The sequence below is a fragment of the Perognathus longimembris genome, chromosome 5 (genome assembly GCF_023159225.1).
Source record: "Perognathus longimembris pacificus isolate PPM17 chromosome 5, ASM2315922v1, whole genome shotgun sequence".
In the NCBI taxonomy this organism is placed as follows: domain Eukaryota; kingdom Metazoa; phylum Chordata; class Mammalia; order Rodentia; family Heteromyidae; genus Perognathus; species Perognathus longimembris.
The window spans coordinates 3,322,296-3,346,406 of NC_063165.1; the positions used below are offsets into that span (position 1 = coordinate 3,322,296).

The 24,111-nt window shown below is 49.9% G+C and overlaps 1 protein-coding gene across 1 annotated transcript in view; it reads left to right on the top strand.

Annotated features, from left to right (window-relative positions):
- Positions 1-24,111, top strand: part of Dscam (DS cell adhesion molecule) — a 305,816-nt gene that overhangs the window by 151,431 nt on the left and 130,274 nt on the right. The window contains exons 6-9 of the mRNA XM_048346574.1: positions 2,594-2,869; positions 7,074-7,370; positions 8,072-8,347; positions 22,246-22,524. Of these exons, the coding sequence (XP_048202531.1) occupies positions 2,594-2,869; positions 7,074-7,370; positions 8,072-8,347; positions 22,246-22,524 (1,128 nt within the window). The remainder of the gene's footprint in view (positions 1-2,593; positions 2,870-7,073; positions 7,371-8,071; positions 8,348-22,245; positions 22,525-24,111) is intronic.

Below are 24,111 nucleotides of genomic sequence, written 5' to 3' on the forward strand. Positions count from 1 at the left end.
CAATGAAACCTGTTGTGTTTCTCACTGGTCTCTACCTCCCTCTCCTTCTCCTGCACCCGTCATCTTCCGAACCTAACTTCTTTCCAATCGCTATAACAAACCTACTGTGTTCCTGATCTCAAATCACACGGCCGTGGGGAAGATTATTCTGTAAACTTGAAGTGTCTGAAACTTCCCATCTTTCCTGGTCCCATGCAACTCTCTATCCCAGAGACGCATCGTCTTCAACTCAAACTCTCACAGTACTTTCTTGACCTATTTCTCTCTAAAGGCATGGATCCCCACCCCCATTCTGAAAGGTACTGTGAGGAGGTCTGGCTTCTGACTGTGCTTGTTTTCACAATGACAGTCCTCCACCACATCCACGGAACTTCCCAGAAGCTTCTCCTGGGTTCTCTTCCTCTTTCCCTGTATGTATGTAGGGGAAATCTAGTAGAGAAGAGACACAGAAAGTGTTCTCTTGGCTCCCGTACCTTTAGACCCCTCCTGTCTGAAAACAAGGCCCAGCTCTGCATACTTGGCCTCAGCTTCCTAGATTTCTTTTTAAACGTTATATATAGAATTTAAATGTTCACTCTTTGATATAAATAGAACAGGACTCATCTACTAAGAAGTCATGTAAAAGTTGAAAGCCAGCCAGTCTCCGCCATCTCTGCCTTCTAAATGGCTCCTCTCAGAAACACCCATCCCCTCCCAGTCCTCAAAGGTAAACTTTAAGTCTCGAGTCCTCTTTGGGCCTTTCTTCTTCATGTCCGAATCTCAGCGGCTAGGTTCCCTCATGCTTCTTGCATGTTCTCTGCAGCTCTGCACTATCCACGAGGGGCTCTTAGATGCTACCAATAGTCAGGCTCCTCCCTGGCCAGTTTCTTCCATTCCAGTTTGCCCACCCAGTCGCCTAAAAGCCATTGGACTGGGCCCCTCACTCGCTCTAATACTTTGGTTAGCACTGCTTTCATTTGTAAATCTCACAGTCTTGTCCCAGACAAATTCTTCTGTTGTTTTTCTTCCCCAATACCTTACATTGCATTCCGATTGCATCAAAGTCTTCTTCCGACCTGCCTGTCCTGCGTGCTTCGCCTCACCTGGGTCCCTCGTGGTGGTCTCTCCCCATCGCTGCCGGCTGAAGAGTTTCCTGTTCGTTCTGTGGACTGCCTCTGTGTCTCCTAGGTCTCCGCTGGGCCTGAACCACTGACATCTCCCTAGGTCCTGTGGGGACTTGTAGCAATCTGTGTGCCTATTTGCCCTGTCCATCCAGGAGACTTTCTTACATCCCAAATTTCCTAGTGTGTTGAGATATTAATTTAAAAAAAAAAAAAAACAAAATAAAAAGCAATCCTTCCTTCTTTCCTTCCTTCCTTCCTTCCTTTTCTTCCTTCTGTCTTTATTTCCTTCCTTTCTTCCTCCCTTCCTTCCTTCCTTTCTTTTCTTTCCTTCCTTCTTTTCCCTCCTTTTTTTTTTGTCAGTGGTAGGGCTTGAACTTAGGGCCTTGACACTGTCCCTGAGCGGTTTTGCTCAAGGCTAACACTCTGTCACTTTGAGTCACAGCACCACTTCCAGTTTTCTGGTGGTTAATTGGAGATAAGAGTCTCACAGACTTTCCTACCTGGGCTGGCATTGAACCACCATGTTCAGATCTTAGCCTCCTGGGTAGCTAGGATAACAGGCATGAGCTGCTGACACCTGCCTTTCCTTTCTCCCTTTCCTTTCATTTTCTTTCTCCCTTTTGTTCTTCTTTTTTCGCCACTTACATTTTCAGTGGATTTGGTTCAGTTACTTAATGTCTTGAATAACCACTTATTTTAGAAAATAAAGATGATAGCACAGAATTCCCCATCTATAGAAAAAAAAAAAAAACCTACTTAACTAGCCCATGGGAATGTTTGGTAATTTTATGTAACACGTGCTAGTTCATCCTGGTCTTATCTGTAGTTCATCATGGTCTTCTCTGTCAGATCAACTCTGCCCTTGACACCTATTCAATAAATACTTTCTACATTGAATTAAATTTACTGAGTTGAACACACAGAGATTCGGGGATGGGAGACCCATTTCTGCTCAAATCCGTGTTCATTCCCTTGAAGAACCTACGTTGTGGCTGCAGCTCAGTGCCACACGGCTTCGGCTTTGCGTAAGCAACTAGTAAGGAGATGAGTGACGGTGTGTGCATATAGGTGCGTGTGCGTGTGTGTGTGTGTGTGTAGTAGAGGGCGAAACAGAGAGACAGAAGGCAGAGATGCAGAGGAGAGGCTCAGTCGGATAAAAGAGCGTGGAGAAGGAGAGGGAGAGCCGACGAGGGCGAGCCGCCCATGCTGCCTTGGGACCAGGTGCTTACGTCCCTTTGGGTAACCAGCGCGTCGCCCCCTCCCTCGCCTGCATTCCCAGGATGCAGATTCACCAGCAGTGCTGAGTGCTCCATGCAAGGTGTTTGTGAGCAAAATGGTGACCCCCCCGTCCCCCGACCCCCCCCCCCGTCCGTCTGATGTAAGGCGTGTGTGTGCGTGACGTGTGCGCAGCGGCGGACCCGCCTGCCCGGCACGCGGAGCGATGTCAGGGACGCTGATCCTCTCCTCTCCTCTCCCACCTGGTTCTCCAGAGCCGCTGAAGGCCACCATCACCCCCAGAAAGGTGAAGAGCAGCGTGGGGAGCCAGGTGGCCCTGTCCTGCAGCGTGACGGGCACCGAGGGCCAGGAGCTCTCCTGGTACCGCAACGGCGAGATCCTCAACCCCGGGAAGAACGTGCGGATCACGGGCCTCAACCACGAGAACCTGATCATGGATCACATGGTCAAGAGCGACGGGGGCGCCTACCAGTGCTTCGTGCGCCAGGACAGGCTGTCCGCCCAGGACTACGTGCAGGTGGTTCTCGAAGGTCAGTGGGGCCCCTGCGGGGAGGAGCCCGGAGCCCAGCCCAGCCCACGTGCCCAGGGGCGGAGAGCCAGGGCCCGGCAGGCCCGTCGTAACTCGCAATTTTCTGCCCCTCTCTCTAGATCCCTAGACTCATTTTCCAGCTAAATCAGGCCAATCAGATTAAAGTCTGGCTGAGGAGGACACACATCCTTTCCTTAGCAACGCACATCAACATGCATGCTGCCCAAGGCGGCTTCCGATTCTTTGCAAAGAGATCAAGCTCAGAAACCCATGAGATGAGAGTAGTGTGGCGGTCTCCTACCCTCAGTTTACAGCAAGGCGGAGCTCCACCCACTAGATGCCAAGAGCACCCCTTCAAGTCAGGCCTGCCCCAAAGCCAGAAATGTCCCCAGACCGTGCCAGCTGTTCCCGGGGCCGGGGCAGGGGCGGGGCCGGCCGACGGCGGAGACATAGCAAGGGAGAGACAAGTGCAGGCCAAACGATGTGTACTAGAGTTCTTGTGCTGTGGTCGCTGAGTCACATCTTCACACACTCAATGACTGGCATCTATGAGGAGTTATTTGTAGAAATGAGCTTTTAGCATGTTTCACTCTGTTGTTGTTGTTTTTTGACTCACTACTGCATATTTAGATCTTACTTAACATACTTAAATCTTCAGGCTTAGGAATCAACCAGTGAACGAGCTATGACAGGTAGTATTTAAGTAAGGTATATACTTCTCGCCAAATAATCAAACTAGCTCTTACCGGTGGATCTATGCGTTTGTATTGTTGAAACTTGTATCCTTGGCCATCGTTTAAAATTCATCTGCTCGGTGGTAGAGTACCTGCCTGGCAAACACAAAGTCCTGAGTTCAAATCCCAGCACTACCAAAAAATAATAGAGAATTGAGTTTACGTAGCACAAGGGGACGAATAAATAAAATCCACCAATACATGCAGCAAGTTTAAATATGCCTCAGTGCTAAGAGAAGATGTCTGTTAGTGCTTTTTGGATTCAAGCATTTTACGGCAGGCAGCACAAGGGTTTCTGAGCCGAGGCGAAATTGGCGGAAGGCGTGGTCCTTTTCTGAGTGCCTGCCACTATGTGGTGCATGGCAATTAAGCACAGAAAGCAATCAGTTTGCACAGAGCCAGTTCACTAATCACTAATCAGGATGCACCCCTAGCCTCACAGTCACTATTTTTAGATTCCTTGTAAAGAAAAAAAAAAAAAAAAAAAGGAGAGATTGCCTGTCTAGGCCTTGTTACCTGGGCAACCATCTCCAGTGACTAAGAAAGCCTAAAGAGCACATTGATCAGCCCTAATGCTGAAAGGGTTCAGGTTATCACAGACTGACAGAAAGACAGATCTCAGAAACACTTGGGACTCACTGGGAACAGAACGCCTGCTTTCATCTCCAAAGAGCCGTCCCGTGAACAGGGATACGGGCCGGGGGTACCCAGCAAGCCCGTCAGTCACGGGTTTACTGTCACACGTCACTTCCCATTCAGGACAAGGAGCTGCATTTTATTTTCCTCTCTTCCAAGAAATGACAGTTGCTAATGTTCCAAGAGAGAGCAGAAACGGAACCACACAGGCGAAGCTAATGTCGGCTGGAAAATTGCGTCGAGTGAGTGTTCTCTACGGAAATCCCGGGCTCCCCGCCGAAAAAGATGTGAATTTTAATGAAGTGACAGGACTCACCGGACTGCGCAGACTCTGTGGCTATGGGTAGAATGGAAGAGCTGACAGCACTCGCTACCTGCACAGGAAACTAATAACGATAGGCGCTGGACAAGCCAGAATGAGGGGGAATGGAAGGCTCACAAGGAATAACACAAGGTGGGGTCAGTCCCTGTCCTCTGAGCAATGACCATGATGGGCTCTGAGGAGAGGAAAGGTCCATGGAGGCGCTGCAGAAATCCACAGGGACGAGGAGGGGGTGACAGGGGTGTGGAGAGCCTTCCCGCCCCGGCCCCTGCTCAGCCCGCCCCCCACCCCATGCAACAGGAAGCGAGAAGGACGTTCAGGAGGCAGAGGGCAGAGCTGTGGGCTGCCGGGCAGGTACACGTCCAGGGAGGAGTCAGAAGTCCCAGGACTGGAGCAAGGGGGTCTCCCCACGGAGATGATCCAAATCTACAACACCAACCAGACGCACGACGCACAGAGCCAGCCAGAGCGCCGCGGCCCACTGGCAGAGAAATGAAGCAACCCACCGAAACAGACTTTGGAGAAGACTCCGATGTTGGAATTAGCAGAGAAGGACTTCACTGCTGCTGTTTTAGAATTTGCCCAGGGATTGAAAAGAAGATACGGATGCAAGAAGTCCACAGGCGAGAAATGCCATCAGGGAACTGGAGAGCATGGAATTAAACAGGTCACTGTATTTGCCCCCAGTGCAGCTTTGAAGGAGTCTCCACAGCTGGCCGCCCCTGGCCCCACAACGAGGCGAGAGTTTCTTCTGTGACCTCTTAATGTCCATCTTCCTCCGATGACTTATAGTAATACTCAATTTCATTTTCCCCACCTCCCTTAGGTTGCCCATATTTGCCAAGCTTTCTACAATTAAAAACTAAAAAAAAAAAAAAAAATTCTAGTAATCATTTACGAAATCATTCTAAGACAGACCTTGTAACTGACCTTACACTGTTTCATTTTCTTTTTGTTGGTGCTAGTCCTGGGGCTTGAACTCAGGGCCTAAGTGCTGTCCCTGAGCTTTTATGCTCAACGATAGCACTCTACCCGTTTGAGGCACAGCTCCACTTCCAGATTCTGTGGTGGGTAATTGGAGATAAGCGTCTCACAGACTTTCTGCTTAGGCTGGCTCTGAACTGAGATCCTCAGACCCACACCTCCTGAGTAGCTAGGATTACAGGCACAAGCTCTGGGACATCTGGATACCCATATCATGTATATATAAACATAAATATATAAATAACATAAATATATAAACATAAATACATAAATGTATAAACATAAATAACATAAATATATAAACATAAATATAAATATATATATAATCATCCACTAGAAAAATTGATTGCTTAATTTTCTTTGCCTACCCCTCTCTCTTTCTTAAAAGAGTGGAAAGATATAAACAGGAAAGTGACATCACTGGAGTATAAGCCCATCCTAGAGTACTTGCCTAGCAGGCCCAAGGTTCGGAGTTCAATCTCAAGCTTTGAAATCAATGTAAAGTAACGGAGTAAAAGAAACGTGTGTTTGTGGCTACTACCGTGTAATAACACGGACGTAGCCTACCTAGGTGGAAGGAAGGTAAGGGTATGTAAAAATTATGTCTTTGTTTAACATACTGGACATATTAAGACTCTAACCTGGGATAGCTTCATCTCATGGCTGTTTTCCTGGCATATACCACATGCATTATCTATTTCACTTTCAAAAATACCCCAGGTTGGATGATAAAGCGTTTGCATACATGGCTTATAATACTTCCGAAGATAGTTATTTTGAGGTAAACCATCAAACGTATGTGGCTTCTGCTCATTTGTCAGAGATTGCATGGCACTGAACTGCAGTTAGCATTTGTTATGACTCATCCCAATGGCTCTTCCTTCTGAGGCAATAATAAAGATGGTATCATCCCTCTCTCTTTAGCTGACTTATTCTTCCCCACTATGCACCACTGAGAAATCCCCAAATAACACGAGAAGGTAGAAAGTCACAGCCAGTGTGTTGGTGACGGGCAGGGGCTGGGAAGTTATCTCTAGGTTGTAACTCAGGGTAGGGATGTACCCATTTCAGAGACTGCTTGGGAGTCATCAGATGTTTAATGTAAATGCCTGGGTGATACCACAGTCCTCCTTGTTAGAACAAGCAGGACATGGAGACATGATTTAGGACCACTCACAAATTCTGTGACAGCCTCTTGAGATGGTGAGAATAGACATGGACCAAGATACATGGCATTCATAAACTGATGTGTTGAATCAGAATCCCTTTGTACAAAAATCTACTTAAAGGTAATTTTAGGTAGATAGATAGATAGATAGATAGATAGATAGATAGATAGATAGATAGGGAGATAGATAGGGAGATAGATAAGGAGATAGATAGGGAGATAGAGAGATAGATAGGCAGATAAATAAATAGAGAGAGAGAGAGAGAGGAGAAAGCAGTGAGACCCTACTCTGCTTGGATTTGGCGTTTGCCGGTTTGCGACGGGTGTGGGCCACTTCTGTCCGTCTTCTGTCTCCCTGCAGACGGCACCCCCAAAATCATCTCGGCCTTCAGCGAGAAGGTGGTGAGCCCCGCGGAGCCCGTGTCCCTCCTGTGCAGCGTGAAGGGGACGCCGCTGCCCACCATCACCTGGACCCTGGACGAGGACCCCATCCTGAAGGGCGGTGGCCACCGCGTCAGCCAGATGATCACGTCCGAGGGCAACGTGGTCAGCTACCTGAACATCTCCAGCTCTCAGGTCCGGGATGGCGGCATGTACCGCTGCACCGCCAACAACTCCGCCGGAGTCGTCCTCTACCAGGCTCGAATAAACGTAAGAGGTGCTTGTCAAATCAGCTCCTCGAACAAACACACATGCGCCACGGTCGCTAGCTAGCGGAGGAAGGGAGCCCGCCCCGCGGGGGGACCGGCGCTTCCCAGGGCCCCCGCCCGCCCTCGCGGTCCTCGCCCGGGGAGGGCACGGCGCCGGTCGGGGTGGGGGGCGGCATCTGGGCTTTCTTAGCGAGGGAGCGTCTCCTCTGCCTTCTTCCTCTTCGTCTTGTCTCCTGGCTCTCTCCTTTCCCGGTGTTTGCCCCGCATGTCTTTGCCTTTCTTCTTCTCTCCTGTCGCGCTCCACCGTGGTAAGTCTTCGTGAGCATCATGGTGTGTAACTGACGTGGGCAGCGCGGCCTGGCAGAACCTCAGCTCCGCGCCGTCGCCGGCCCCGACGGCCTGGGCCCCGACGGCCTGGCGGGGAAGTGTAGACCGGGCCCTGGCCACCGGGCCCGTGGAGGCGACGTACCCGAGGTTAATAGACGGTCGCAGATAACGAAAGCGGTTCCTGTTCACTGGGTAATAAGACAAGGCGGACGTTTCTTCTCCGGAGAAAATGCCAAGTGCTGGGGATCCTTTTTTTTTGTTTTTTTAAATTTTAAATCCAATGAAAATAATGTTTTCGCCCGAAATAAAAGTCTGCCCATCGCCTCCCAGGAGGTGTGCGCGCCCTGGCATCAGTTTCAAGAGTTTCCTTGTGTCTTCCCAGGGCCCGCCAGCATCCGGCCCATGAAGAACATCACGGCCATCGCCGGACGGGATACGTACATCCACTGCCGTGTGATTGGCTATCCCTACTACTCCATCAAGTGGTACAAGAACTCGAACCTGCTTCCCTTTAACCACCGCCAGGTGGCATTTGAGAACAACGGCACTCTGAAGCTCTCGGACGTCCAAAAAGAGGTGGACGAGGGCGAGTACACGTGCAACGTGCTGGTGCAGCCGCAGCTCTCCACCAGCCAGAGCGTCCACGTGACGGTGAAAGGTAACGCTGACCCCTGGCCCCTGACCCCTGATCCCTGACCCCTCCCCAGACCAGGACTGGCGTGTTGGGTGCCTCTCTCTCTCTCTCGCTCGCTCGCTCGCTCTCGGATAGCACTCCTACTTCAGGCTTTTTTGTGGATAGTTATTACTGCTAAGAGTCTCACGGCCTCTCCTGCTCTGGCCGGCTTCAAACTGCGATCTCAGCCTCCCAAGGAGCTAGGCTTCCAGGCTTGCGCCAGTGGCGCCCGGCCCAACGCTAATTCTTTTACAACCTGACAGAGGGAGAGAGAGGTTTTCTGTAGTGGACGGAAACGTCGAGAAGCCACCACGGTCTCCTGTGGAGGAGACGGCGGAGGAGGCGGGCAGGGCCGCAGCGTGGGGATCTGTGGTTAAAGTCCAGGCGGACAAACGGTCTTCCTGAGTCCATCCGTCTTTACATCTTGGAGTTGGCCACCACCTGTCCATGTGATCTTTGGGTCTCCAGTCCAATCCCTGGGTCCTTAGCAGCCGGAGGAGCCGGCGGAGTGACCGGCGACACAGGACGCCCCACTCCTGCGCCGGCCAATGCTCGAGGAGCCGTTTCTGCTCTTCCCGAGTCAGTTTCCTCAGGATATAGCAAAGGACCTTTTCACTTGTATCAACATCTTTAAGAAGTCCACCGTGAAAAGCCCCGCTGTGTTCCAGGGCGGCGTCCCCCCCTCCCCCACCGCCTGGACCCCCAGGCTCTGGGTCATCTCTCTGAATGACAGCCTTCCTCCTCAGAGGCTCTGTGTGCGTGTGTGTGTGTGTGTCTGTGTCTGTGTGTGTGTGTGTGTGTGTGTGTGTGTGATCCTGAGGGTTGAATTCAGGGCCTCACGCCTACCGAGGCCCCCGGGGAACTTTCTTGGCCACTAGACTTCATTTTGGGTGGTGTGTTTCTGACCCGGGCGAGCCTCAGGCCTCTCCTGCATGGAGAGGCCGCAGACACGCCACACGGAGTCCGGATAACTTTGTGCCTAAGCTAGACTCGAGCCCTGATCCTCCCATCTCCATCTCCTGAGGAGCTGAGATGACAGTCAGTAGTGGCCCCCATTTCACTTTTTGAAGGAATGCCTACAAATAGACACACGCCTGTAAAACGAATATACTATAGATTATATATATATATGCCACGTTAGATGTTACCTGCTATAAAAATATATGTGAGGCACACACCCGTTTCAGAAGTCTTGAATCTTAAATTACCATGGGATTCAAGTTTTACTTTTCTCCTTAGAAATTCTTGATGAACCAAATGGCGAACAGATGCGTAAAAGTCCCTCGTGCGGTTGTGCCTTTCTTCAGCAAGCATTTGTGGTCCCTGCGCTCCGTGCGGGCGCCTGGCTCTGCGCACTGGGTACATACAGTAACCCACAGCCCCCCAAGACTCCCCTCCACTCAGGACAGACCCACCGCCAGCCCAGGGAGCAGGCAATGCGCCCCGAAGCACCCGGCCACATGTAGGGCTGAGCGGATCTCGGTGGAACGCGTAGCAGCCAGGCCCACGCCATCAGACATCCCCGGGGATTTCCACGAGGATCCTTCTAGAAGACAAATGAGATCCCCAGGGAACATACCCCGCCCCCCCCCACGCACACACGCACACAGCACACGTACACACCCTGCCACCCGTATGAGCATATCAATGGGTTCTCCAAGAAGCAGGGCATGCAGAATTGGCTCCAAGCGCCGGTGCTCATCTGGTGTTTGTGACAGGTCTACACGGCTGTCCGCGCGCACGTCTTGGTGGAGAGCGGAGTGCATATCTCTTGGTGAATCGTGACCTTTACATCTTTCCCATCCCTTCCTGATTTATATACTGCATCCTGTCTGTCAACGCTGAAGGACATCCCAGCCTTCTCCGATTTGATTTCGTCTCTTCCAGCTAGGCAGATGACACTTCAGCGATGGAGACGGGCAGGTAGCAGTCCTAGCCTCAGCCAGTCACTTCTGGATTCTCGCACTTGCCTTTATCTTTGGCTCTGTCCCCCGGCCAAGCCCCCTGCGGTCATTCGGTTTAAGCACCGCTGACACTTCTTGTGTGCTGTGACTTTTCCCTTCCAACCTGGAGTAGCAATTACGCGCCGTCGATGATTTTTAGCTTTCACTCAGCTGTTGGAAAGGTCCTGGCCCAGCTGATGTCTGTGTATCTCAATCTGCATCTCAAAATGTTCTGTAATGAAATATATAAATTAAGTCACACTCCAAGGGCCAGGACTGTCATCCATCAAAGCGTCTTAAAAGTTAATAATCCTTACTGTTTTCTGTGGTGTGTGTCAGGGGAAGGAAGCTAAGGAGTCAACTGAATGGTTGACAAGGATGGGATTCCCTTGGGCTCCCTGGGGCCCAGGGTTGAAGGAGGTTTTCTGACTTTCTTGGTATAAATGCAGCACGGTTGCTTTGTAAATATTTTGCTGAGGGTCTGAGCCCTCAAATGTTCTTTTCCTTTGGTGATGGGAAGAACTGACTCATGTAGTTCTAGCTATAGTACTGCTCGGTGTTCAACTTAATCATTTCTGTCTTGTTTCTGAGAGACGGTTCTATGAAACTAACTATAGTGTGTGTGTGTGTGTGTGTGTGTGTGTGTGTGTGTGCGTGCTTGTGTTTAGGGGATGCATGAAAATGATTCTATTTTGTAGTCATGAATTTTTGTTCATTTTGCCGCATCTGCTTAGACAGTGGGAAAGAAAGGAACCTCTAAGATTGATCTACACAGCATGTTAATTATTGATCATGGCTAAAGCTCAGGCAGTTCTGAAATACATTTAACCATTTAGCATTGCAGTTTTGCTACTTTCAAATAGATGGGCAGAAATGAAAGCTGCTCTCCTTGATTTCACTTCATTTCAATTTAACAAGCAGTTTTATATTTAACACATTTCAAAGCACTTTCTTGACGAGATTGGGTGCCACACTGAACTTGAACGTGCCTAATTGAGTGTTCTAATTGCTAGAGACCTACAGTGCCAAGAAAGTTAATTGGCCGCAAGATAAAAATGTCACCTTCTATTTATATTTATACAAAACTTTAGAGTTTACAAAACACTTTCCTATGTGTCACCTTAATTAATGCTCACAGTGACTCTGTAATGTAGATGAGACCCAGCCAGAGGAACAAGATCAAGGAAGGAGAAGACTGGCACCAAGACGGCTAGCAATGTATTCCTGGTTTAAACACACACCTTTTGATTCCAGCACACCCCTGCGGCAGGGTGGCTTGTAGGAAAGTCTTTCAGGCAGGGCTGGAGTGAAAAGTAGAGACAAAGAGGCTGAAAGGTAATTGAAAGTTAAGGAGGAGCGCTGCTCAGTAGCACACAGGATACCGAGGGCCTAATCTGAGAGAAGAAGAGAGCAAGATGGATGAGAGGAAGAGAGGGAGGGGCAGTTAAAGGAGAGAGAAAAAAATGAAGAATATGTTTAGGAGAGAGAGAGGGAGAATTCCAGAAGCCCTAGAATGCGGTGGCTGGCTGCTCGAGGAGGGGAAGCCAGGGCAGGAGGGCGGAGGAGGAGGGTGGCTAGCGCCTGTGTTCCGTGCCTTGGGTTCCGACCACAGGGATTCTCAGTGGCAGATTTGGGGGACCTGGCTGAGTTTAGCCAAGAAAGATGGCCACCGCTACTCACGCGCAAGTGTCTAGGAAGCAGGAAACATAACAATTCCTGTGCGTGGGTTTTGAGGTTCACGTGTTGCCGGCAGTGGGGTAGGGAAGCCATGATGCTGAACATGGCAGAAGCGTTGTGGACAGGGGAGTTTCCCTTGATTTGTTGTCGCTGTTGAGTTTGAACCGGGTTCCCATAGCCAGCAGTGTATTCACTGACGATTAGGCAGTGGGAAATCGTCTGATTTTATATGCCCGTGCCGGCAGTTACCAAACTTCTCCTGCAAAGGGTCGTACTGTATTTAGTATCGTGGTTGCACTTCCCATCCTTCGTGAAGACCACCGCCTGGTTCCCTCTTGAACACGAAGCAGGAATCAGAGGTCGCCACCAGGATTTTGGACTCTACGGTAGTGTTTCTTCATATGCTGTAGGCCCGCCAGGAACACGGCTCTGCAGAGCTTGACGTAGACTCTCTGCTGCTGCTGCTGCTGCTGTTTGTCGTAAGCTGTCATTTGTTCTTCTGCAATGCTGAGGCTTGCAGTTAGGGAGGGGAGGTTCCACTCAGAGTTAGGTCTGAACCAGGTGTGGTGGGTGGTTCGAGTCCAGCCTAGGAGACGGAGCAAGCTCCTGTCTCCGGTGCAAGCAGCCGAGACACAGCCTGTGGTGAGCCCATGTGTCAAAGACTCCTGACAGCTGGGACCCTGCAGCCCAGGGTAGGGCCACTTCGAACGCAGCCACGCCCTTGGGCAGGCCACCTGCCCTCCAGTGTGACCGTGGCTCGTTTTCCGTTCCACCGTGAGTCCCGTCACCTTCCAACGGGTCCCGCGTCTAGCCCTGGGCATCTTCCTTTCTTGACTCCTGTCACTTTTTCTCCTCTCTCCTTTCCTCTCTCCATTAACTGGAGTCCTTCACAGCGTTCTTCTAGAAAGCCAAGTGCTTCAAGGTTATCTTTATCCTTTAGGCCCTTTATTACACCTGGGCAATGCTTCACGTAGGCAAAGCCTGCTTTCGGGGCTACTCCTTGTGTAGCCATGAATAAGTCATTTGCAAAAATGCTTCTATTGATTTTTCAGCAACTCCTTGGGGGATGTACTCTATTATGGATAATACAGGAGGAAAAAAAAAGTAGTTTGGGGGTACAATAAAAGTAACGCATTCAATGTATGATTCGTTCGTGGTTAATTTATTATTTTAATTAGGATTTAAACTTTCTGGGATAGTTTAATGCTGTATCATCACGAAAGAAGGCTACGGAATCGAGAACTTGTACTCTCTTCCTTTTTGAACTTTCCAAGAAAGGGCATCAATGGCCGCACTGATTACCCAGCCCGGGAGCGGTGGTGGGGCGGGGGGGGGGGAACCCTGGGATGGCAAAGGGCTCCACTTCACGGTCGGCGCGTCGGAGCCGGGCCTGGAACGCAGCACACAGGTCTCCCTTCAGACAGGTGTGCTCTTGTGTCAGAATCAAGTGGTGTCGGATTCTTCTTGTACTCGAGAAAATAAAACGGACACCTCTCTCTCCCCAAGGGAATGCATCATTAAACGCTTTATAAAAATGATCTCTAATTGCATTCCCCCACATCCTGCAGGGCCATTCCCACTACCCACCTCCTCGACGCTTGTAACTCTCAGGGGTGCAAATTCACGCTCCTTCTCATCTGAAGGTCATGACTGTAGGAAAGAGTTCCAGCCCTGGGTTTTTGGTACCATATGTAAGGAAATGCGAAGGAACTACTTTGAGGACCATGCATCTCGTTTTCTTTTTTTTTTCGGCTAGTCCTGGGTCTTGGACTCAGGGCCTGAGCACTGTCCCTGGCTTCTTCCCGCTCAAGGCTAGCACTCTACCACCTGTTCCACAGCGCCCCTTCTGGCCGTTTTCCATATATGTGGTGCTGGGGAATCAAACCGAGAGCTTCATGTGTAGGAGGCAAGCACTCTTGCCACTAGGCCATATTCCCAGCCCGCATCTCGTTTTCTTTCTTTCTCTATTTGTTCTGTGTCTGTATTTGCACTGTCCACACCTTGATCTGCAGTCCACACAGCTGGCTGGCGGGCAGGCCGTGGTAGGACTGCTGTTTTCCTGCTTTCTATTAAGTTGAGTCCGTTTTCTCAACAGTATTTGTGAAATATCCGCTCGTTTCCTGTTCCTCAAAATGTTGTTGTTGGAAATGACCTCAGCCCTAGGAAGTGAGTTCAAGCCTTCCTCTGGATGTGCCATCCGGTTTTTTAAGTAACTTCTGCTTTTCGTTATATTTATTATGCATGGGGTTGTTTGTATGCCTCCGATTAAGACAGCAATTGTATTTTCTGCTTGTTTTCTTATTTCATGTTTTCTCTTCGCCCTGTTCTAGACTCACTCGGGTACTAACGGTGAGCCCCACAGTAGGTTTCCGCCATCATGATTGCTCAGGCATCTGCCTTGACTGAGAGTCTGTGTCCTTGCGTTGTATCATGAGAGCTACAGTCAGATGTTAGTTGATTCTTTCAAGAAGGAAGCGGTTGTTTGTTGCGTCCGTGGATCTGGGCTTGGGAAAGTACACCTGTTACCTATTGAATTATTTGAGCTGTGCACCAATGGTAGACGTAGCTGGAGGATTTCATGCTGAGCCGGAGCCTGAAGAACTGGGAGGACACCCACGTGGAAAGCCGTCTTCCCCAAGTCCCCACCGGGAAGAAACTGACAGCCGGCTGGGTGTGGGGACTGGGGCCAGGCGCCCCCGGTGCTCCAGGGGGTGGGTGGAGAACAAGTCCCCGAAGTCAGTTTTACACAGATCTGTGACGATGTGAATTTTGCACAGGTGGCTTTCAGGAGACAACCCTCTCCTGGGTCTGTTTTCAGGTACTTCGTAGTGCACTGCCACATCGTCCTAACGCTCACCAGAGTAACTAAAGGAACCTGCATTTGTTAAAATATCCTAACTACCTTCATCATACTCTTGCCCTCACGGTGACATAATTCAGCATTTTACTAAACAAAATCCACCATGCGAGCTAGTTATGATCAAGAATCGAGATTCTGAAAGGAAACTTGCTCCATCAAGGTGATGGAGAATCCTTTTGCGTGAAGAACTTGCGGGTTCTCGCAGTTCTGGCAAAGAAGCTCGTTAGAAAAGGGAGCTCGGGTTGAGGAGGCTCACTGACGGTGTTCACGTGAACTGGCCTCGTGCCGGCCCTCAGCCCAGCTATCTGCCTGCCGGTGCGATCGTGTGCATCGCTTCCTTTGAAGTCCATTTAAACAAAAATAAAACACTTGAAACCCATTCAAACGAGCCCTCCCTCCTTGAATGAGTAAAACACGAGGAATATTTCATTCTCTTCATGTCATGGTGACACAAATGGCCTCTTTTCAATATTACAAATGCAAATTCATCAGAGGCATGACTAATACAAAGCCTGCGTGAATGCACTTAGGGGAAAGTAACTGGGTGTCTTTCTCCATCATCCCCAGAGACTCCAACGCAGGAGTTCTAAAGTTATTAATTGTTTTACACAGGCGAAGGAATGAGACATATTTCAGTGAAATCTGATTATGGCTCTAAGATAACATTCATTAAAAACGGTGGCTCAGCTAGATTCTCAGGGCTCATTGCTGTCATCCTAGCTACTCAGGAGGCTGAGATCTGAGAATCAGGGGTCAAAGCCAGCCCAGCCAGATAAATAAATCCAAGAGACTTTTATCTCCAGTCACTAACATGCTGGATGAAGCGCTACTGTGGCTCAAGTGGTATACCACTCACCTTGAGCCAAAACACTCAGCAACAGCACCCAGGCCCTGAGTTCTAGCCCTAGAAATGGCAGGCATACACCAGAAAAAGTATGTCAGTGACAGAGCGCTTGCTAAGTGTGCGTAGGGCCCTGGACTGGATTCTCTAGCGCAGCACTACATATAGACATGCACACACACGTACATACACATACATACGTGCACACTAGAATCGCCCCCTTTTCCCTGCCTCCCGGCACGCTTCTGGTTGATGACATTCTAGGCGACGCACTCACCGGTGCTCAGAGCTTGTGTTACCCTTTCACCCTTGGTCCCAGTGTCTCTTTACCCCTCATGATACCTAGCTTGGATCTCCACTGCGGAAACAATCAATGGTTGCTGCTGCTCCTCGTTTAAACCATACGGTGTGGCTTCAAGACCTTCAGAACATATTTCTGGGGTGTGATAATTCTTCTTCCTCCTATGATTGACTTGTTTTAAGCAACGTGGGGTGGAGAGTTTTTCTTCCCTCTTTCTCGTGTTGTTACATTTATGGCTCTAGCGCCCTCCTCCAATCTGGCAGCCTAAAATAAGCATCTTACTTATACAAGAGCTCTCTTATTTAAGGGTCGGTGTGCGGGATGTTGGTTGTTTACGCTTGTCGTCCTAGCGACGTAGGAGGCTGAGAAGCCATCTCCGGCTGAAAAATCAGACCTTGTATCCACAATTAACCAGCAAAAGGCTGAACTGGGGATGGTGCTCAAGGGGTAGATCCCCGCGCATCGGTAAACTAGCCGAACCTAAGCATGAGTCCCTGAGTTCAAGCCTTGGTAGTGGGACCCACACGAAAATGGCCAGAGTAGAAGAACTACCTGTTAATATCCATAACTTATCCCAAGTTTTGAGATAAAGACAACATTCTGGACACCGGCTAGATTTGGAGCAGCTGAACGAATAAAAACAACCGGAGAAGCACTCATTAGTTTTCAACTAATAAACAGTAATCTGAAAGGAGCCCTTCAGACTATATGTTTCGTGCCTTCTCTCTCCTGTTTTCTCAGGAGAAAGAAGCAAGCGAGGACTCTGAGGAGTCAGAGAGCTACCCATCCCTGCCTTGTCTGGGCTTTCACATTGATTTGCATGGACTTTAGTCTCATAATTTGTGGCTCAACTAACACACATACACACCCTATGCCCGCGTGCCATGGGCTTGTTATTCAGCCTTTCTGTTTGTTTCTGGTCGTATACTGTTCCTAAAGTCATGGCAGGCCTGGCGATCTAGAACTCTTTGGGATCAGGGACAGTACATATGTGTAAGCCATGTTTTACTCTCTATAGGGGAAGACGTGTCTTTAGGTTTAGAATATGTCCAGTGCCAAACTGTTTCTGCAAAGTTTTCTTGGCTGTGTTCATTTAGAACTCCTTAGAAGAGGAACTCTTGTCACTTGAGCAAGCTTCAAATGATTTTTTTTTAATGTGAATTTCTCTAAATCCACTCCAACCCTACTAAATTCAGCCATAGGAATTCAAATGTGTTGTTTCCGACCTATGGCTAGAGAACGACGTAGACTTCTTTTTTCATTTTGCTTTGTTTTGGAGGATGTGTACCTTTACAGATATGCCGTACACGACGCTTGGGGCAGAGCTTAGCTATCAACCACGACAGTCATCGCTTCCGTGCTTCAAGGACACGGCTCCGACCTTCCGCGCCCTTCCCCATCCTTCTCCCGGGCAGGCAGGGAGGACACAGAATCCCCTGCTGGCTCTCTCTGGCCTTTTCGTTTCTAGGTCAATATTTGAGTGTCATTTAATATCAGTTCAAACTGAGCCCGGAGAACAGCTTTGACGTGAGAGGCCGAGCTGAGTCCCAGTCCCGTGAGTCTGGGGGAAACTCGGGCTTCTTCCGGTCCCCCCGGGCGTCCACAACGTCCCCCCTCCGCTTAATGAAATGCGCATGTGACGCAGACCAGGGGAGGAGGCGGGTGCGAAGGGCCACGTCTTCCCCACGGGGGTAAAGCACAGGCTCTTCCAAGGGTGGAGGACGAGATCGACTGTGCCGTGGGGATCGAGTGCAGAGCCCCGTCCGCCCAGGCCAGGCTGGGAGCTTGTGATAGGGCGGGGGACCGGGCAGAGGTCCCAGCGTCCAGCCGGCAGAGCAGGGAGCGATGGACTGGACGGAAGCCATGCCGGCCTTGGGTCGCGCCACGGTCCAGCTCTGCCCCAGGGCAGGTGTTGGGGTCCCAGGAGGATGCAGCCCCCAAGGCGGCTACGACTAAGAGATCGGCGTTACTACAAGGCGCAGAAGCAGACAGGGGTGTCGCGTCGTGGGGTTTGCACTGTTGCCACAACCAGACGGCAAGGACGAGCCCGTCCGAGGAAGAAGGGCGTTCGAAGATGCAGCTCTTCCCAACGCAAAGGCGCTGTGAAACCAGAGGAAGAAGGAAAACAAAGGCGCCATTCATCAAAACGGGGGAAAGGAAGTGGGAGGGAACAGCGGCTGAGACGATGAACCACTCTACTGCCAGGTCTCAGGAGAGACTGGCTTTAAAGGAAGCTCTCCCAGCGGTCCGAGACCCGCAGCAGCCGGCGCGAGACCTGCGTGGGTAATCGTGGGAACCAGAACGTCTGAGATTCACCCATGAACACGAGATGACAGAACTAGGAAGTTGCTGGAGCTGCGTCTGTGTGAGTTATCTTTGTGAAGCGGGGAAGAAGACACCAGAGAAGACACAGCAAGAACCTTTCTTCCCTTAACCTTTTCCGGAAACACTTTCCATTTCAAGGCACAGAATCGCAGGGTTTAAGATCTCCCGTCGTGTAATCCCTTAGAAAGGGCTGCCGTCACGAATCAGAGGTATAGGTTATAAAATTTAGAAGAGTGAGGGAAAGGGAGGGTAGGGGGAAGGATGGTTGAGAATATTGAAGAAGGCGACATCGATCAAGGTCTATCGTATTCGTAAGTGGCTTTGTTAAATAGCAACTCTTTTGTACAAGGTAATAGCAATAATAAAATCATCGAGAAATAATCTTAATGATATATGTCGGGAAGTAACTGAAACAAGATAACACAGTTCATCTTTCAAGAGTGCCCTGCGTCTAACACACGATATTTTCACTCTGTCATATTCCTCTCATCCAAATGGGAAAGAGAAAAGTGCGTTATTGCCTTATGAAAAAGAATATGCAGTTCGTTGTGGAGGGACAAGACACGGGAATATATCAGCTTGCTTTCAAAGTTCTTATTAAGGGTTTAGAAAGAAGAAAAGTTCAAAGTGGCATTCAGCACTCATCAGTTGCTTTGAGCCACGGAGAAAGGACTCCCACCTTCTAAAATACACAAGCCTGGGAATACGTGACATTTAGCGGCTATTTACAAGCTTCCGGTAGAAAGGTTATGTCAGAGCCCCGGGAACGGCACGGCGCCTTCAGAACCCCCGCTCCTGCGGTACCAGTGGCTCTCAGCGGGCTGGAGGCTCCTCCTCCTGGCGGGGAAGGAATCAGAATGCCTGGAACCCGAAGCACGCCGTAAAATCAGGGCGCCTTCTTAATTGCTTGGCTCAGTGTTTGCCTCTAATTGCGTGTCTCGGGAATGCACATTAGAAGACTGTGGGTCTTTCACAAAATTCCAAGTGTTTTAGACAGCCAAGTGGTGACTCCGTGGCCAGAGTGAGAAAGACCCCACATAGTCAATGAAGAGAAAAGGGAAAGGTCTGTCGAAGAAGTCCAGTGATTCAACTCCCCTTGAGGCTGAGACAAGGTGGTGAGTGAGACAAGGCGTGACGAATCTTGAGTGTGAAGGTGTTCTGGCAAGATACATTTTCCTCCACCTAAGTCCCCCTTTAGTTGTGCCGTTTTTTAACTGTCACTATTTTGGATAGATTTCTCTATGCGGATTGTAGACTCCTACATGTAGATCTTTCCTTTTTTAAGGCACTGACCATAATTTATAATTCAGTCTTAACTAAGTCGCATGACTTTTGCATTCGTTAACAGAAGGATTGGAGTCGGTGTTCTCTGGTATAAAGTGAGCGTTCGCGCAGTCTAGCCTCCCATCCCGTTCTGTGGCCCAGGTGACTTTTCAGTACGTCTGACATCAAGCATCTGCTTTAGAACAAGAAAAACGAGAGTGTCATATGACTTAAAAAAATAAGATGTTCGAAGCCAGGAGCTATCCCTGGAAGGACCCCTCCCCATGAACATGTCGACATCGGTTTTCAATGCTCATTTCTTGCTTTTCAGCTGCGTTTTATGGCTGTTTCCCTGATACTTACGTAACTATAATTATATCCCTGACAATTGCATGTGTCAATAAGAGGCATGTGTCTTGGAGTTGTGGAAAGCATAGGATTCTTATTGTCTTTAATGCTGGTTCCTCTTGTGACTACTTCTTGCCTCTCTTCTTGGGAAAAAAAAATGTATTGTCCCGTCACTGTCACTGTTCTGTCTTTTTTCCTTAGTGTTTTGTTGTGGACGGAAAGCTTTGAGTGTGTGAGAATCCACAGTCGCTGTGATTCTCACTGGGATTCTTGGTGTCGACGGCCGTTTTTGGGTTGCTTCTCTCCTTTCTTCTCAAGTGAGGTCGTCCTTCTTTGCAAGTCAGAGTTCTAGCTCCCAACTCCCGTTGCAAGCAAGCGCGTGGTGGTAGCGAGGTCGACTCCCGGAGCGGGCCGCGCTGAGCTTTGCTGCCGTCGGCCACGGTGTGCAGCACACGGACCCAGCACTGGGCAGAGACGGACACATTATGCTCACTGCTGGGCTCCCAGGACGCACGCGGCAGGTGCGGCGGGGAGGGGGGGGGGAGGGCGGTCAAGCGCAGACCATACACCTAATAAAATTGCTTGACTAAGTAACTGAATAGTAAATGAAAGTATGGGTCGCCACTTACGTTTCCCAGCTGGATCTTTTGCACTTTTCCCAGAGTTGATAAAGAAATGAATCTACAATTTGATAAATGAAAAAAAAAACAACTCTATAGACATTTGGCTATGTAATAGCTTCTTTCTCTAAATTCATCTAGTGAAATTACTGGTGTATATGAAGTGACTGCTTGCTTAAGAATCTCAATGTGTACCCTTCGTTATTTCCAAGCATCTGTATTTAAAGAAAAATGTTGGGCTGGGGATATAGCCTAGTGGCAAGAATGCCTGCCTCGGATACACGAGGCCCTAGGTTCGATTCCCCAGCACCACATATACAGAAAACGGCTAGAAGCGGCGCTGTGGCTCAAGTGGCAGAGTGCTAGCCTTGAGCGGGAAGAAGCCAGGGACAGTGCTCAGGCCCTGAGTCCAAGGCCCAGGACTGGCCAAAAAAAAAAAAAATGTTCTCTTAAAAAATACATATGCAGGGGCTGGGGATATGGCCTAGTGGCAAGAGTGCCTGCCTCATATACATGAGGCCCTGGGTTCGATTCCCCAGCACCACATATACAGAAAATGGCCAGAAGTGGCACTGTGGCTCAAATGGCAGAGTGCTAGCCTTGAGCAAAAAGGAAGCCAGGGACAGTGCTCAGGCCCTGAGTTCAAGCCCCAGGACTGGACAAAAACAAAAAAAAATACATATGCAGAAACCCAACAAAAAGACACAGTGCAGACCCTGAACTCCTCTAGCTATGCATCTTCATGGAATAGCCATCCAAATTTAAGTCTAAGAGCAAATAACTCTTTCTTTCTTTTATTTTCCTCCCTCCCTCCCTCCCTCCCTCCCTCCTTCCCTCCCTCCCTTTCTTCCTTCCTTCCTTTCCTGCCTGTACTGGGCTTGAAGCCGGGGCCTCAGGCTCTTGCTTGGCTTTTTTGACCAGGGTTGGTGTTCTGCCACTTGAGACACACCTCTACTTCTGGCTTTTTTGCTGGTTCATTGGAGATAAAAGTCCCAATGATTTTTATTTCCTGCCCAGGCTGGCTTTGAACCAAGATCCTCAGATCTCAGCCTCCTGAGAAGCTAGGATTATGGGCATGAGCCACTGGAGGCTCTGTAAGAAACATCTCTGACTCAGTTTCCTTGAGTGCACTAGGAATATGTGTCACTGCCCATTGGCCCGTGGGGAAGAGCAGTGGGTTATCTGGAGGTGAGCCAGGTGTGGGGCTTGCACTGGGGTGCTCTGGCTCCACGGACCGGCTTGCCATGTGAATGCCATCTGAAGCCCTCTCGGAGGCCACTGACGGAGAGCCTGAGAAGCAAGAAAGCAGCTTGGAGTTATAGGTGGGGTTGTCGGTACAACTGCGCGCAGTTCTATCTATGGCTGGCCAGACTGGAGATTAGAGCCTCATGAACGACACACAGCAACAGTTCAGACAACTTCCCCTGGTCAGTTCATAAGCTAAAATCATACACGCGGGCTACATAAAAGTAAGGGACACACACACACGTCCCAATGTGTACATGTGCAACTCGACGAGAACACCCAAACCAGGGGAGCACGGTTCTGCCTCACCCCGAGTTGGCGTGTTTACGCACTGTGCCGGTAGCCCCCAGCCTCCCTCCCTCCCCCCGCGTCGTGGAAAGGTCCGAGAAGAAGAGCGCGTGGGTAGACTCGACTCCCCGTCCTGCCTCTCCCTCAGTTCCTTCTCCCTCCTCTCTTCCAGTCCCACCTTTCATCCAGCCCTTCGAGTTCCCACGATTCTCCATCGGCCAGCGGGTCTTCATCCCGTGCGTGGTGGTCTCGGGGGACTTGCCCATCACCATCACCTGGCAGAAGGACGGCCGGCCGATCCCCGCCAGCCTCGGGGTGACCATCGACAACATCGACTTCACCAGCTCCCTGCGCATCTCCAACCTCTCCCTGATGCACAACGGGAACTACACGTGCATCGCGCGCAACGAGGCGGCTGCCGTGGAGCATCAGAGCCAGCTCATCGTGAGAGGTGAGCGGGGGGGGGGGGGGGGGGGGGAGGGGAGTCCAGGAGCGGGACGGGGGGGCGGGGCAGGAGCCGCCGTGGATGGACGGCACTCGAGCGCGGAGACGTCCGCTCGTCTCCCAGAGAAGCCGCCTGCCGGTTCCTCTAGGTTCCACTCCCACGCCTCGCTCGTCGACACTCCACCGTGGAACATGAAGAGGCCGGCAGCTCTGGCCCGCCATCGGGCTGACATCCCACAGAAACGAGCCGGGTCCTGCCAAGGCTTACTTAGCACGACACCTTGACTGCCTTGGACAGAGACGGACAGACAGACAGACAGACGACAGAAAGAAGAGACAGAGAGAAACGGAGACAGAGATGAGAGACACAGAGAGAGGGAAGAGAGGGAGGCTTTCTTTGTTCCTCTCGTATTTACTACCAGATTTGCTATGACCTTAGGACGCTTTCACTGCATTTTACAATCGGAGCGTAGTGTAAGCAGAGTGTGGTATAGGCATTGGTGGGAGAATTAAGTTAGGGACGTCTAACACTGCACACTGGCTGTGGTTGACTTACACGTAAACTATAAACATTGAGCTTTCACATCTTTAGTCCTGATACATTCGTAGTAAGGTTCACTTTTCTGCCTCTGCTAATTAACTACCTAGCTCGTCCCAAACGCATGGTTCAGTTATTCTTGCCGAGTTCAATACCCACGTGCGTGGTAAAGGCAGTGGTGCAGTACTGGAGATGTACGCAAAGGCCGATGGTTTGCACTTCAGTGTTTGCAAGCATTGGGATCTTGGTGTCATTGTTAGGAGAGGAAAGTGACTTTTTTTTTTTTTTAGATTTCTTTAAAAAATGATGATTATTTTTAAATAGCTGTTTAACAAAGCCGTGTGTGACCGCAGTGCCGTGCCTCTTGATCAACCTGCTCACTTGTCCATCCCCTACCGGCCCTTTCCCTCACTCTTCGTAATCGGGTAGGATCTACATCAGATAGAGAGTCTTGTCTGCACCCCCCCACCCCCACAGTCCCACCTCTTTCCCCTCCCCCCACCCTACCCCTTTCAAGTACATCACTTCCTTTCGTTGGACTTTGCCTGTCTAAGGCATTACACTCTTTGAGATCGCCCTTGAATCTGCCCTGTTTCGGTGAACACACTGGTACACACTTGCACACCACCCAATGCACTTACTTACAAGTTTACAAGCTAAATCGAGGGAAAACACGCAGACTTTGTCTCTCTGGACCTGACTTTTTCCAGGTCTTTCCATTTCTTCACAAATGGTACAATATCATTCTTTCTAATGGGTGAGTAAAATTCCAGGAGGGGTGCAATCTCCGTTATCTCCGGGGTCAGTGATAATGGGGTGAACTCCATCCTAAGGAGAAGATTCCCGGCTCTTCAGCCCGGTCCACCCAGTACTTCTCCTTCTGCCCTCCTGGGTGAGAAACACACTTCCTACCCTCACCTCACCTGAAGGCCAGGAATACCTACAAGTCATGGGAAGAGACCAACTGCCTAGATTTTTTTTTTGGGGGGGTGACCAATACACTGAAATTCTCAGAGTGAATGAGCAAGCGAGTAGACTGTAGGTTAAATTAAAACT